The following is an 11,307-nucleotide window of genomic DNA, read 5'->3' on the forward strand; positions in this document are numbered from 1 at the left end:
GGGGGGGGGGGGGGGGGGGGAGCCGCTGAGCCCACTCCGACCCACTGCACTTGCAGCCTCAACGGGCCTCTGAGACCAGACCAAGCCTTTCATTTTTCTCTTCATTCTGAGACGTTTTGGGGGACAGTGTGTTTTTCCCACTCACAGCTGTGCTCAATAAATTGTGGAAGAAAATACACTGAATATTAACAGTGTCAGGATTATGGGCATTAAAAACCTACTTCCTTATACTCTCCTGTATTTTCTAAATTTCTTACAATGACCAGATTTTTTATGACTCTGATAATCAGGAAAAAAAGGCAGAAGAATAGAAGAAGAGTAAACATCTTCCCTTATGAATATGTATCAAAAGCTACAGATGAAGAGATACATAGGGCGACATAGGGGTGTGGAGCTCCCATACCCTCCCTGGGCACACCACCCTCCAGGAACCTTCATGTGATCAGCTATCCAGAAGCTCCCCAACCCTATGCTCTTGGGTTTATATAGAAGCTTCATGACGTAGGCATAACAGAGGCATGGACAACCATGTAAAAATATGACTGGACAAAAAGTTATGTTCTAACACTAACAGAGGGGGTAGGGAAATCCAGCAAGGCCTTTTTGTTCAGATTCTTCTCAGCCTCTCTATGCAGTATTCCTTCCTACTGGGTATGGGGTGGGACTCTTTCTCAAATGGGGTCTTATGACCTACAATCAGATAAGACAGGTCAGAGAATTTCTTTATGGCCAGCTCCAAGACAGGAAGGCAGGGAAGGTTGGAACCAGCCAGGAACCGTGGATGAAAATCAACATGTACATATCATAACATCACAACAGCTGACCTCATATAATAGAGACAATTTTATGCCCACTCATACCACGTAGACAATTTCATAGCCTGATATTTTTGTACATATGTATTTTCCCATGTAATTCAAATCTCTTCATAAGTATTATTTTTTAGTGACTACAGAACTATTCCTCTGATGGACATTAGATTATTTCCTATTGTAAACAATATTCTATTGCTCATCTTTGAGCATAAATCTCTGTGCACATCTCAGATTATTCTCTTAGGATAGATTCACAGAAGAGGAATTACCGGGCCAAAGGATAAGAACCTTTTACAACTTAAGCCATGATGCCAAATTGCTTCCGTGACAGGCTGCACCAACGTATATGCCAGCACTGTGTAAGCCCACCTCCCTGTTTGGTGGTTAATTAACATAGAACAATGGCTGTCTTTTTTTTTTTTTTTTTTTTTTTTTAATGTTTGCTAATTTAATAAGGAAAAAGTGTTATCAGTGTTTTAATTTTCTGGAGATTAAAATGGACATTTCTGCCAAGAGGGTGGTTCTGTTTTTATCCAATTCAGAGAATTCACTATTCTGGAATGCATCAATTGCTATTTTAAAAGAATATCTTGTCACATCACCATTAGCCCCTAGAAATTTAGCTCTGTGCTAGTCAGTCTTTTTGTAAAACTCCAAGCCAAGCAGTTCTGTTTCTTTATGCTACTCCAAGTAGGTGTGCCCCTCTCAGGCTTTGTACTAGTTGGGATTTTTAACCAAGCAAAAATAGGTACAAATTTTTATCAAATTTTGGGGGGAAAAACAGTGCACTTACTAAGAAGTTGATGAGTAAGTTTTTGTGACAACTGCCTCTCATCACTGAAGCCTCCCACGAGGTGCACTTCCAGCCTGGCAAAGAAATGGGACAGTGGTCAGAAGCCAGAACAATACATCGACAGTGTGCGCTAGTTTCACTTTAAGTTTTAGTCCCCAGCTTCCATGAACCCTCGTTCTACAGCAGTGCTTCTGGGCCTTTTTCATGCCACAGCACACATGGAAAATACCTGTGTGGCCCATAGGGGTAAATGAGAGAGACTACCAAGGCCAGCAGCAAGCTTTTGGGGACCGTGCCCAGGCGGGTGCCCTGATGACCAAGGGGATCTATATCTGAACATGAATGTGATGCTGCCTCACTGAAGATAGGAAACTGTGCTAGAAGAATGTGACTCTACCATGTCATTTATGTACCCAACCCAAGGTGGATACTTACAGAAACCGATTAAATGTCTTCATCTAAGAGGAACTGGGGTATGTGACTGGGAAGGGAAGACAGCCTCTGGTGAGTAAGAGCTCACCGTTAAGTAGATGTTTCACAAATGCTGTCTCTAATGTCTACCATATCTTGGTGAGAGAGGGATTCTCATCTCCCCTTTACAGAGGAGGAAATGGGGTCTGTTCCTAAAGTACATGCTTATAACCACTCCACCAGATTTTCTCTAAGTGTGTTCCATTAGACATGAAATGGAAAAAAAAGTGTTTTGGGAGTTAAATAAGAAATTTGGGAAATCCTGCCTACTGTAACGCCTCCCTAGGGGAGTCCAATGCACATTAGCAGAGTAAAGCTCTGACTAGTCCTATAATTGACAAAACCAAACTAACTCAGTTTAACCCTGTGTTTCCTGCATTCACTTGTCTGTTAACCCCTTTTCCACAGCTCATAACAACCTGGGAACTTGTGCTTGGGAAAGTGCTGCCATAATTCATATTACTTTCTACTGAGATGCAAAATCTTCTTAAGGGATGACCCAGAATCTTACATGTCACAAGTGACTGCATAAGAAACATGAGGCAGTAAGGGGAGCTGTGACCACTGTGGCTTTTGCACACCCCCGGGCTACCCGATTTGCCTTCTGTCTTCCAGAGTGACCAAATTAGTTCTTCTGTGAACAGACCAGGAATTTCTAACAATCATGTCCCAAGAATCATGGGGTGGGGCCAGTGGCCAAGTCTGGCTACATAATCTGGAGGGCCCAGTGCACAGTGAAAATGCCATTTTGCAAACCGCATGGGTCACACACCCATGAAGCCAGCCAGACCCGCCTGCCTGTGACACAGACTCAGCCAGAAACAAATTTAAAAACTGGTCTGTGTTGCACTAGCGAAACTCTGATAGCTTTTTGGGGGGTTCTTTTTTAGTTCCTGAGATTTTAAGTACCTGCATATGATGAACAGTTCACTCAATCACTACCTCAGACTTCAAATAAAATGAGAGCAATGCCTGCCAACTCCTATGTAATGACAGAAAGGAGAGGGAACAAGTATGTGAGCAGTGGTCTGACAGCATAGTCCTGACACCTAACTAGCTGTGTGACTCTGGGTATGCAAAGCCTCAGTGTCGGCCTCTGTCAAATAAAGGTGGCGTACACTTCATTAGCATTGAGAGAGCAGGTCAGAGGCCATTTCTCACCCAGCATCCATAGCAGAACCAGTGACATGCTGAAGGTAATACTGTGGCCCCTTACCCCCCAGCCATCCCCAGGCTTCTTGCCTGCCTTGTTTTTCTCCACAGTCCTCACCACTGGACAGCCTATATTGTTTATTGACTGTCTCCTTGTTTTAGAATATGAACACCTTGGGGACAGGTTTTTTTGTACTCTGTTCACTGCTACGTGCTTGACATCTGTAACAAGTTGTTGCTCATAGGAAATATTCAACAAATAATTGCTGAAGGAATGAACGAATGAAGAGATACCACTTCTGGGGTATGACGAAGCAACATCTGATATGTGAACATTTTAAAGTATATTACTGAAAGTCAAACTACAGGTTCAAAATCAAACCTTCCATTTAAAACCCAACACTGATGGGCCGGCCCGGTGGCGCACTGCTACAGTGCGCCGCTTGGGAGCGCAGCGGCGCTCCCGCCGAGGGTTCGGATCCCACATACAGACCGGTTCCCGCTCACTGGCTGAGTGAGGTGCGGGCGCAGCACCAAGGGTTGCGATCCCATTGCCGGTCCCAGTCTGGTACGGGCGCGACACTGAGGGTTGCGATCCATTGCCGGACACGAAAAAAGACAAAAAGGAAAAAAAAAAAACCCAACACTGAATCCTTGCCTGTGCCCAACATCCATCCATTCATTGACTCAGCAACTACTGACACAGTGCCAAAGCTCAGCCGAGTTCTGCTCTAGTGGAACAAGACAGACGCAGTGGTGTCCGTGTCTGTGTTGCTATAACAGCATCCTCAGCTATTTCCTCTACAAAGTGGTGCAAAGTTCTCGATTCACATCGTAGAGTAGCATGCAGCTCACCTTCCACATTGAACATGGTCGGAAAAGGATTTTATGGAGTTCATGATCAAGGGGACTTCAGTTTTGGTGTCGGTTCCATCACAATGTGTCAAGCAGGTAGCCCCATTACCTGAAGAACAAGGGTGAAATGACTTATGTTATTCCTGATGAGAACTCAGTGAGCAAGCCAAGACTACTCCTGTCCATTAGACCGCCTCAGCTTTGAATATCCTGTAAGAAAAAAACATAGAAAAGTCTGTGCTGCCCAGCCAACCCCTTCTGACCAGGCAACAGGGAGATACCATGCAGACTAGAAAAAAGGTGAGTGAAGTCAGGTTTCAATTAGGACACCAGGAAACTCAAATCAAGAAATTAAATGGTCCCAAATGTTGGGTCAGTTTAAGCAACGGTTTCCTTCATCTCTCTCATCATACCTGTGTGCCTCAGGACCACAATGTGACAAGTGGTGGCATCATCAGAACCCAGAATGGAGATGGAGCCTGTTTAAAAAAGAAATAAAATAAAATATCCAACAGCCTTTTGGGATAATGCCCAATTCACTGCTTCCTAACCTACCATCCTTTGGGGAGGTCACTGCAAGCTCTCTTTGCTGAACATACAGAAGGCCCTGGGGTCCCACTTGTTGAACAGACTGACCTCTGAGAAGTCTGGCTCTTTCCTGTTTAATTAAAAAAAGAATAAAATAGTGATGTAAATTAATGAGGACTGAATAACTAGAGAGGTGGAGAGAGCCAAAGTGTACTCTAAGTGGGAAACACTAGTATGTCTGAGGTGTGTGTATTATTTGACAGAAAGGCTAAAATAAAAAGTCAGCAATTACAATCATCTGGAGCAATGCAGAGAAAACAATGAAGTTCTGGGTTTTTTACCTATAAAAGAAGATGTTAGTACCTATGAAATATGATCTAAAAATCCTGTATCGCAGTTATTAAAGAGTGTGAGACGCTTGACAGTTTTACATCATAAAGAGAATCAGATTAGACTGAAATAACAAATGGGGTGGCTCAGAAAACACATCCCCTCTTTCCTTTCTTTAAAAAAGAGGGGTTAAGAACTTCCCTATCCCCTAACCTAGAAACCCCTTATGGAAATCTATTCTAAAGGAATAACTCAAAATGTGTCCATCACGGTATTATTTAGAATGGCAAAAAGCTGGAAGCAACAGAAGATGTAAGTAAAATATGTGGAGCCAGCTCACAACCACTAGCCCCACAGTCATGAGAAGTGAAGATTATGGGAAAAATAGCTTTGAAATGTTAACTGAAAAACAAGTTAAAAAAAAATAAAATTTTTTTAAAGAGCTACAAATATGCTGTTAATACAATGAAAAAATACTGGAAGGAAATTCAACAATAGAATCATGATTGTGTTAGAGCAAACACTGTGGCTGTTTTCTCTATTCTCTAAATGTTCTATAATGTAATAATGTTATTATTGAAGAAGAAAAAAAAGATAAACTTATGACAGATATGTTAATATTAGGTGTCAAAAATTTGTCTACATGAATAATTGTATAAATTCTTGCAGTAAGCCTGAAAAAAAAAAAAAAAAAAGAGCTCAGGTGTTCAAATTCTTTAATGAAAACTGAATTAAACATTTTTTTCAAAAACATCAAATTTATACAATACTAAAATGTATCATAATTTCCTTCTTAATGACCAAATTCTTATTCAAATGTGTAGGTATAGAGTATGTATGTATGTGTATTGCCTACACTGGAGAACAGTTTTATAGTTTTATATAGGTTTCTTGACATTTCTCATGACTGGTGCTAATTTAGGTTAGTGCTTAGTTACTTAAAATACCAGAACTATAATAAACAATACTCAGCTTAATTAGATATATAGCATTTTCTTTTAATGAACTTCCATTAATTGAAAGCAAGGCATCAATTAAAATGAGTCAAGGCCCTCAATTTAAGAAAGGAACTAAGGATTAATGAACTGCAGTGCAAAACTGGATTGGCAAAACGACTTCGCCTGCTGTAGACATCAATGTTCTAAAACTCAGACCACCTTGTCTCGGTCAACACTTTTTATTTTCATACCATTTCTTTTTTTTTTTTTTTTTTTTTTTTTTTTTTTTTTTTTTAAAAAGATGACCGGTAAGGGGATCTTAACCCTTGACTTGGTGTTGTCAGCACCACGCTCAGCCAGTGAGCGAACCGGCCATCCCTATGTGGGATCCGAACCCGGGGCCTTGGTGTTATCAGCACCGCACTCTCCCGAGCGAGCCACGGGCCGGCCCATTCATACCATTTCTTACCATGACCGGTAAGGGGATCTTAACCCTTGACTTGGTGTTGTCAGCACCACGCTCAGCCAGTGAGCGAACCGGCCATCCCTATGTGGGATCCGAACCCGGGGCCTTGGTGTTATCAGCACCGCACTCTCCCGAGCGAGCCACGGGCCGGCCCATTCATACCATTTCTTACCATGACCGGTAAGGGGATCTTAACCCTTGACTTGGTGTTGTCAGCACCACGCTCAGCCAGTGAGCGAACCGGCCATCCCTATGTGGGATCCGAACCCGGGGCCTTGGTGTTATCAGCACCGCACTCTCCCGAGCGAGCCACGGGCCGGCCCATTCATACCATTTCTTACCTCACCTTAATTCAACATAAGGGAGAATTCAGAATTCCCTCTTTCTTATTCCTCTAACACTCACCTTTTTATTTTTTCTTTAAGGGAAGGGGAGGGAAGGAGTAAAGGCCAGTTTTTACCATTCATTTTCATAACTGGGTTGGCACCCACAAGCAAAGCTATTTGTGAGAAATGATTATCACTTTCAGAGAGACCAGAAATCATGTCTCTCTTCAACACAGCTCCTACTATTTCCCAAAGAAATAAAAGCAAAAATCATCAGAAGAGAGAATGCCACAAAACTAACACAGTATGCTGCTTTGGTCTTCCACTTTAAAAGATGAACAAAGTTTAGCCAAACTTCTATGTGGGAAAACACACAGTGCTACTTTATAAACTCACATTCTTTCTGAAATATGTACAAGTGGCCCCAGTTTTCTCAAATTCTAATATTCTCTGGACAGTAATATTCACTAAAAAATATTTTTTGCCTCACTCCCTCGTCTTCATTTCCCAATTTCTATTCAATGGCACTAACTCAGGGGTTAGCAAACTTTTTTCTTGTTTTTGAGTGCTCTGGAAATTAATTTAGCGAACTTTTCTTCTGAAGAGGGCCAGATAGTAAATATTTAGGGCTTTGCAAGGCCATCCAAGTTCTGTTGCAACTCCTCAACTCTGCTGCTGTGGCATAAAAGCAACCACAGACAACACATAAACAAATAGAAGTGGCTCTGCTCCAATAAAACTTTATTTATAGGCAACACTGAAATTTAACTTCATATAATTTCACATGTCACTAAATATCATTATTCTTTTGATTTTTTTCAACCATTTAAAAAAGTAAAACCATTTCTGGCTCATGGGCTATACACCAACAGGGTTGGCTTGTAGGCTGCAGTTTATTGACCTGTGTTGTGGAAATCACTTTGCTGTAACCTCAGGCATGATCGTCTGTCCCTTACCCCTGCTGCCATATTGGCCAATTCTTCCTTTATAATGGGAGAGAGAATGGGAGAGTGCTTTGTGAATGTAAAGCGTAGTGGTGTATAAGAAATTATTAATAGGTGCAACTCTCAAAATTGAGCCTTCTTTCCACTCCTATCCCTCAGTTGGGTCCTTTCTTGGCTTACATCTAAATTATTGCAATAAAATTTATAAGCAATAAGACATAGAGCAAGACATTTGCCGAGTAACCTCAGGCATGCTGCGAGCCCTCAGTGCTTCTATTTCCTCCTCTGGTAAACGGGCATGACGGTGCCCACCTCCTAAGGCTGGTGTGAAGATGAACTGACAGGAGGGGTGTAGTGGGCTTGCACTGCACCTGGCCCCTGACCAGGGCTTATCAGGAGGTGGCTGTCACCATTCCCCATCTCTGCTTCCCTGTCTTTGAGGACGTCTCCCTTGCCCAGTCTATCATACCAGATGGCTGCCACCATCACTGCTTCAAAACACTTATTTTGTTACATCACTTTTTGCTCCAAAATCTGAGTCCAGTAATTTCATTTGTAGGAATACTTACAGGGGGATTATAAACATTTAGCACTGAGAATGTGCACATTGGTAAAACATCATAACTTACACATTTAAAAGTAAGAACTAAGTTATGGTGCATTCATATTGTGGAATTCTATGGAACCATTAAACAAGATGTTGCAGGACTGGCTACTAAGCATCCAGTGACTGGTTAAGAGTGCAGGCTCTAGACAACACTGCCCAGAGGAACTTTCTGCAGGGATGGCGACGGTCTATATCGGTACTGTTTCATACAGTAGCCGCATGTGGCTGTTGAGCACTTGAAATATGGCTAGTGCAACTGAGAAACTGATTTTAGGTTTTATTTAATTGTATTTTATTTTAATTAATTTAAATGAAAACAGCCACATGTGGCTAGTGACTATTGCACTGAACCGTGCTACTCTAGTGTCTAGGCCAGACTGCCAGGGTTCCAATCCTGGCTTCACCACTTACAGGATGTGGGAGCTGGGCAAGCTACTCAACCTCTGTATGCCTCATAATCTTCATCTATAAAATGGGAAGAGCTGTGTTTCATAGTGCTGTGGTGTTCAGCCAGTTCCACTATATTACTGTTATTCTTGCTGTTATTATATGCTACTTGTAACTACAGACAGGCATGCCCACAACACACTGTTACATGAAAAAGATACACTGTAAAATGATATACAGTATGCTGTCATTTTTAAAAGTAGATTATATACTTTAGGTTATCTATTTAGAATATGTTAGGATATTCACCAAAATGTAAAGAATGGATGTGAATATAAATGACTTTTTCTTCTTTTTAATGTATATTTTCTATTTCCCTACAAAGCAGACACACTGCTTGTTATAGAAAAAATAATTAAACCTTTCATTTCTCCCAATTGCTCATTAGGTAAAAGATCTGTCTAAGCCCCTCAGTAATCTAGTCACAACCTACCTTTCTAGGTTTATCTTCCACTCTCCCCCTTCTCACTCTCACTGTTCCAGGAAAACTGGCCAGTCCACTCACCCACAGGGCCATTTCCCTCCTGCCCACCAGGAACCCCCAACCCCAGGTGCGTTGCCCAACTAGAACGCCCTAGCCCTTCTTCCCCTTTTCAAATCTCTCTCATGCCTCCATCCTTCTTCCCATAGACTGCTGCAAATCAAAGCGATCCCCCCTCCACGTTCCTCTAACATGAATTGGTCCCGACTACATAGCCTCTCTAGGCCATGTCTCCTAAATAGGCCAAAACCTTCCTTCAAGAGGAGCCGCCCTGGCATGTCACCATACATCCCCCTCCACACTTAGTGAGCTGCCTTGGACAATGATCTAACTTTCTGGCACAGAAATTTTCAGACAGACATAAAAGGAGAGATCTCATCACCTAAATTCTTCAGGCAGCTGAAATTTTTTTCCTTGGTGAGTCCTACTCCTGGCTTCACTAATTAATGGTGTGACAATGACATAGAACAAGAAAAGTGACATAGCACAATGCCTAGCCCAGTAGGTATTGGCTAATACTACCCTTGTCTGTCTTGAAATGCAAATTGACAGTCACACAGAGCTGTCTACATTCTTTTTTTTTTTTTTTCTTAAAAAGATGACCGGTAAGGGGATCTCAACCCTTGCCTTGGTGTTGTCAGCACCACGCTCAGCCAGTCAGCAAACCAGCCATCCCTATACAGGATCCGAACCTGTGGCCTTGGTGTTATCAGCACCACACTCTCCCAAGTGAGCCACAGGCCGGTTCCTACATTCTCCCTGTCAGTAAGTCCTTGTCATCCCTCGGATCATTTTCATTTATGTAACAAATATTTACTGAGCGCAAATTCCATGCCCTAGGCTCTGAGGATACAAAGATACATCCACTCAATCTGCCTTCAGGAAGCTTACATTCTGGGGACAGATCGAAGGGAGAACAAACAAAACAAGCAAGTAGATAAAATAATTACAAACTGTACAACTGTTACACAGGAAACCTCTAGAATGCCTTCCCAAACCCCACAGACTAGGTCAAGTTCCTTTGCATCACATCTGAGAGAAAGGGGGCACTTTTTCTTTACGGCACTTACCAGTTTATGTTTGAGCCATTCCTTTGATTAAAAACCATTCCCCCAACTAGACTGTAAACACCCTGAGAGTGGGGAGAGTGGGCAGCACGTTGCCCAGCATATATCAGGGGCTCAATATGTATCTCTTAAATCAATAAACTGACCGATTTCCCCTTAACTGGATCTGTGGCAAGTGGGACATTTGCCTAAGAACCCTCTTCCCAACAATCCCTGCATAAGCATGGACTAAGAGTTCGGAGATCTATTCCAGGACAAAAACAGGAAAAAACAAACAACCCCCCCCCCCCCCAAAAAAAAAAAAAAACCCTTTTATCAGGGCGTGGTCCTCACCACAGTCCAGCCAGGGAAAAGCAGGGCCTTTTCTTCTGGCTGAAAATAACCAGGCACCCTATGTCCTGGGGGTACGGGGGTAAGAGGAGGAAGGACTAGGGGACCCCGCCAGGATATTCCCGCCCAAACGCTGTCCGAAGCCACCCTGGAGTAAGCTTCGCCCTGCTTCCTGAAGACTCGGGGACGATGCAACATTCACCACAGGGTGGGGATCCCCTGCGAGTGCCAGTGAGCAAGGGCGGGTGCCCAGATTTGCCTAAACGGGCCAAGTCCGGATTGGAGGGGACAGACCGCCGTGTCTAGGAATGGGGGGTCCCGGGTGTCCTCAGCCATGGTGCTGTGCGACCCTGGACAAGTTACCTAACCTCTCTGGGCCCCGGTCCCCTCCTCTGTAAAAGAGGAGCCTCAGCAGATGCCCTCTAACGTAAAAAGCTCCGCGGATCCTTCGAGTGAAAAGAGAAGTCGGCGGCCGGGGCTCCGGATGTGCCCAGAGCATCAAGGCTGCGCCAAGTTTAAAGTCGGTTTCGGGGGAGAGCGGGTGGTAACGGCGGGGTGAGGACTCTTGCTAGCCTGGCAGGTTCCCCTCAGGCCCGCCCCGAAGCCCCCGAGCCCGGCCCCGCTCACCTCCAGAGGCGGGTGGGCTCGGACGAGGTCCCCCGCAGACTGCGGCAGCCGCACTCGCTGCCCCTCGACGAGCAGCGGCATTACGGAGGCGGCCGCCCGGGCAGGCCCAGGGAGGCGGTGGCCTCCCCAG

General features: G+C 43.7%; 1 protein-coding gene across 2 annotated transcripts in view; it reads right to left on the reverse strand.

Annotated features, from left to right (window-relative positions):
* The window catches only part of NTAN1 (N-terminal asparagine amidase), a 15,543-nt gene extending 4,246 nt beyond the window's left edge, over positions 1-11,297 (reverse strand). The window contains exons 1-5 of one of the 2 annotated variants that reach the window (XM_008591714.1): positions 11,178-11,297; positions 4,642-4,744; positions 4,500-4,565; positions 4,087-4,195; positions 1,609-1,682 (exon numbers count right to left, since the gene is read on the reverse strand). In XM_008591714.1, the coding sequence (XP_008589936.1) occupies positions 1,609-1,682; positions 4,087-4,195; positions 4,500-4,565; positions 4,642-4,744; positions 11,178-11,258 (433 nt within the window). In that variant the 5' untranslated portion in view covers positions 11,259-11,297. The remainder of the gene's footprint in view (positions 1-1,608; positions 1,683-4,086; positions 4,196-4,499; positions 4,566-4,641; positions 4,745-11,177) is intronic. The other variant, XM_008591708.1, reaches the window with a different exon arrangement.
* Positions 11,298-11,307: the final 10 nt, after the last annotated feature.

Source organism: Galeopterus variegatus, unplaced genomic scaffold, assembly GCF_000696425.1.
Source record: "Galeopterus variegatus unplaced genomic scaffold, G_variegatus-3.0.2 Scaffold150, whole genome shotgun sequence".
NCBI lineage: Eukaryota > Metazoa > Chordata > Mammalia > Dermoptera > Cynocephalidae > Galeopterus > Galeopterus variegatus.